General features: G+C 40.4%; 2 protein-coding genes across 5 annotated transcripts in view; one reads left to right on the top strand and one right to left on the bottom strand.

The window, feature by feature from the left end:
* Positions 1 to 2,500, top strand: part of LOC135112133 (hemicentin-2-like) — a 280,248-nt gene that overhangs the window by 228,003 nt on the left and 49,745 nt on the right. The window contains exon 10 of one of the 4 annotated variants that reach the window (XR_010274093.1): positions 1,373 to 1,396. The exons of 1 other annotated variant lie outside the window; for it this stretch is intronic. The gene's annotated coding sequence lies outside the window, so the exon portion shown is untranslated. Of the gene's footprint in view, positions 1 to 451; positions 1,230 to 1,372; positions 1,397 to 2,500 lie in introns of those variants that run through there. 2 more of the 4 variants (XR_010274092.1, XR_010274091.1) reach the window with 2 other exon arrangements.
* LOC135112132 (mucin-19-like) overlaps positions 1 to 2,500 on the bottom strand; it is a 77,503-nt gene that overhangs the window by 19,816 nt on the left and 55,187 nt on the right. The window contains exon 3 of the mRNA XM_064026155.1: positions 2,463 to 2,500. This exon is cut by the window's right edge and continues 136 nt beyond it. Coding sequence (XP_063882225.1) covers positions 2,463 to 2,500 — 38 coding nt within the window. The remainder of the gene's footprint in view (positions 1 to 2,462) is intronic.

The raw sequence follows: 2,500 nt of genomic DNA on the forward strand, positions 1-2,500 counted from the left end.
TTTTCTCTCATTAAAACTGAAAAAAAGAGCAAATAACGAGTAAATACTGTATTTCAATTCCAAAAGGACAAAAAACAAAAAGCATCGTTTTTACTACATTAGTTTTCCTTCATCTTCACCCCTTTGCTTAATCTGTCGCTCTAAAACTTGAAAAAAAGACCCAAAACTAATTAATAACTCATTTACATCAACTTCAAAAAGACCAAAAAAAAAGGAAAGAAAACTTTATGCTTCACTAGCACGCTTTCGTCTCTGCTTGTCCTTCTGATCCATCACACAAAATTATAAGAGAAGCCCAAAACTTGTTTATAAAGAACTTTAATTCAACACCCCCAAAAAAACACACACACCAAAAAAAAACACCATTATATCCCCCCATTACCACTCCATCTCCAACTCCTCTAATCTATCGCTTCTCCACTCGATCTTCAGTTCCTCTTTACGTCATCAGGTACACGAAGACCCATCACTTGCTGCTCATTGATCCTCGTCGCCTTACTTCTCTGGGACAGGTTTTCTGGCTCTTAGAAGTCCGAGTGGGAAAGACACACGTGCTGAGAACTCAAGGATTGAAGAGAAGTTGGAGTGTTGCAATCAGGAGAGGAAAGGACTTGAAGCAAAGAGCGAGGGAAGCAAGGAGGTGTATGAGAGAGAGAGAGAGAGAGAGAGAGAGAGAGAGAGAGAGAGAGAGAGAGAGAGAGAGAGAGAGAGAGAGAGAGAGAGAGAGAGAGAGAGAGAGAGAGAGAGCGTCTAGAGTATCTTTTTAATGTTTAATTTGATTGTTTGGGTTTTCTTTTGTTCTTTTCTTGTTGTTTTTGTTGTTGTTGTTGTTCTTCTTCTTCTTGTTCTTGTTCTTGTTCTTCTTGTTCTTGTTCTTGTTCTTTCTTCTTCTTCTTCTTCTTCTTTTTCTCCTCCTCCTCCTCCTCCTCCTCCTCCTCCTCCTCCTCCTCCTCCTCCTCCTTCACCACAACCACCACCACCACCACCATCACCACCACTACCTCCTCCTCCTCCTCCTTCTCGTCCTCATTTACAATATCAAGAAGCAATGCACGTCACACTCCACGGAACACAAGAGAATCACGTGAGTTTTTCTTTGTTTTTGTGTTAATTGGGAGTGATAATGAAGTCTTTGGCAGGCAAGAAAGGATCGCATAAATTTAGAACGTATGAGTTTAGGCTCTGATAGCTTTTAATAACACTGGGAATTAATAAAGTGTATATATATTTTTTTTTCTGGTTCGTTTTATTAAATCTGTTTATTAATCTGATGATTTTGGTAATGGTTCTTTTAAGTAATTCGTTATTAGTAATTTGTTTGTTTTTTTCATTATTTACTTATTCTTTTATTAATTGTTTTTTTTTTTGTCAGTTATTTGCAACGTCGTCATGGAAGGTAAGTGAAGTGTTGTTCTTGTTTTTTGTTATTTTCATTTTTGTTATTATTATTATTATTATTATTATTATTATCATTATTATTATCATTATTATTATTATTATTATTACTGTTGTTGTCATTATCATTATTATTATTATCATTATTGCTATTGTTGTTCTTGCTATTATTATTATTACTCTATTATTATTATTATCATTTTCATCATCAATACGACCACCACGACCACCACCACCACCACCACCACCACCACCACCACCAACTAACCACTCACAAATTCATACATTCATCAACAATTCGTCCTTTTTTCCCCCCGCCACGCTCCACGCCTCGTCCTCGTGAAGTTTTGCGGCAGTCACGTGTAATTCACCTTCATTTCTCCCCCCCACGTCCCCCAGTCCCCGCCACCCCCCTGTCACGTGGAAGCCTGGCCTGAGTTACACAGCAATTTTCTGATATGCAAAAACTTAACTTTTTCTCCTCCCTTTATCTTCCTCGCGTCCCGTCGTGAGGTGTCGACAGGATAAATCTGAGAACTTGAGCGGAACTTTTACGCCCACACGTCTAAACGGGGGGAAGGGTGTAGGTGTGTCTCAGGGTGAAGGGTGGGTTCGATGGGTGGGTGGATGGGCTGGAGTGGATGGGTTTGTGGAGAGGATGGTTTGGGTAAGTGGGTGTGTGGATGTATGGGTGTATAAGTGAGTGGGATGTGCATGCTTACACACACACACACACACACACACACACACACACACACACACACACACACACACACACACACACACACACACACACACACGAAATTTACGCATCCATTTTTTCTTTTTTCTTTTTTTTTTCTTTTGAGTGTATATACAGACACTGACGCACACACACACACACACACACACACACACACACACACATACACACACACACAAACACACGCGAATTATACATCCATTCACTCTTTTGTTTCTTGTTTTTGCACACCTAGTCACACACACACACACACACACACACACACACACACACACACACACACACACACACACACACACACACACACACACACACACACACTCACCGTTCTCTGGGGGTCAGCGAGAGTTCCCTGGGCACACA

Source organism: Scylla paramamosain, chromosome 23, assembly GCF_035594125.1.
Source record: "Scylla paramamosain isolate STU-SP2022 chromosome 23, ASM3559412v1, whole genome shotgun sequence".
Lineage (NCBI taxonomy): Eukaryota > Metazoa > Arthropoda > Malacostraca > Decapoda > Portunidae > Scylla > Scylla paramamosain.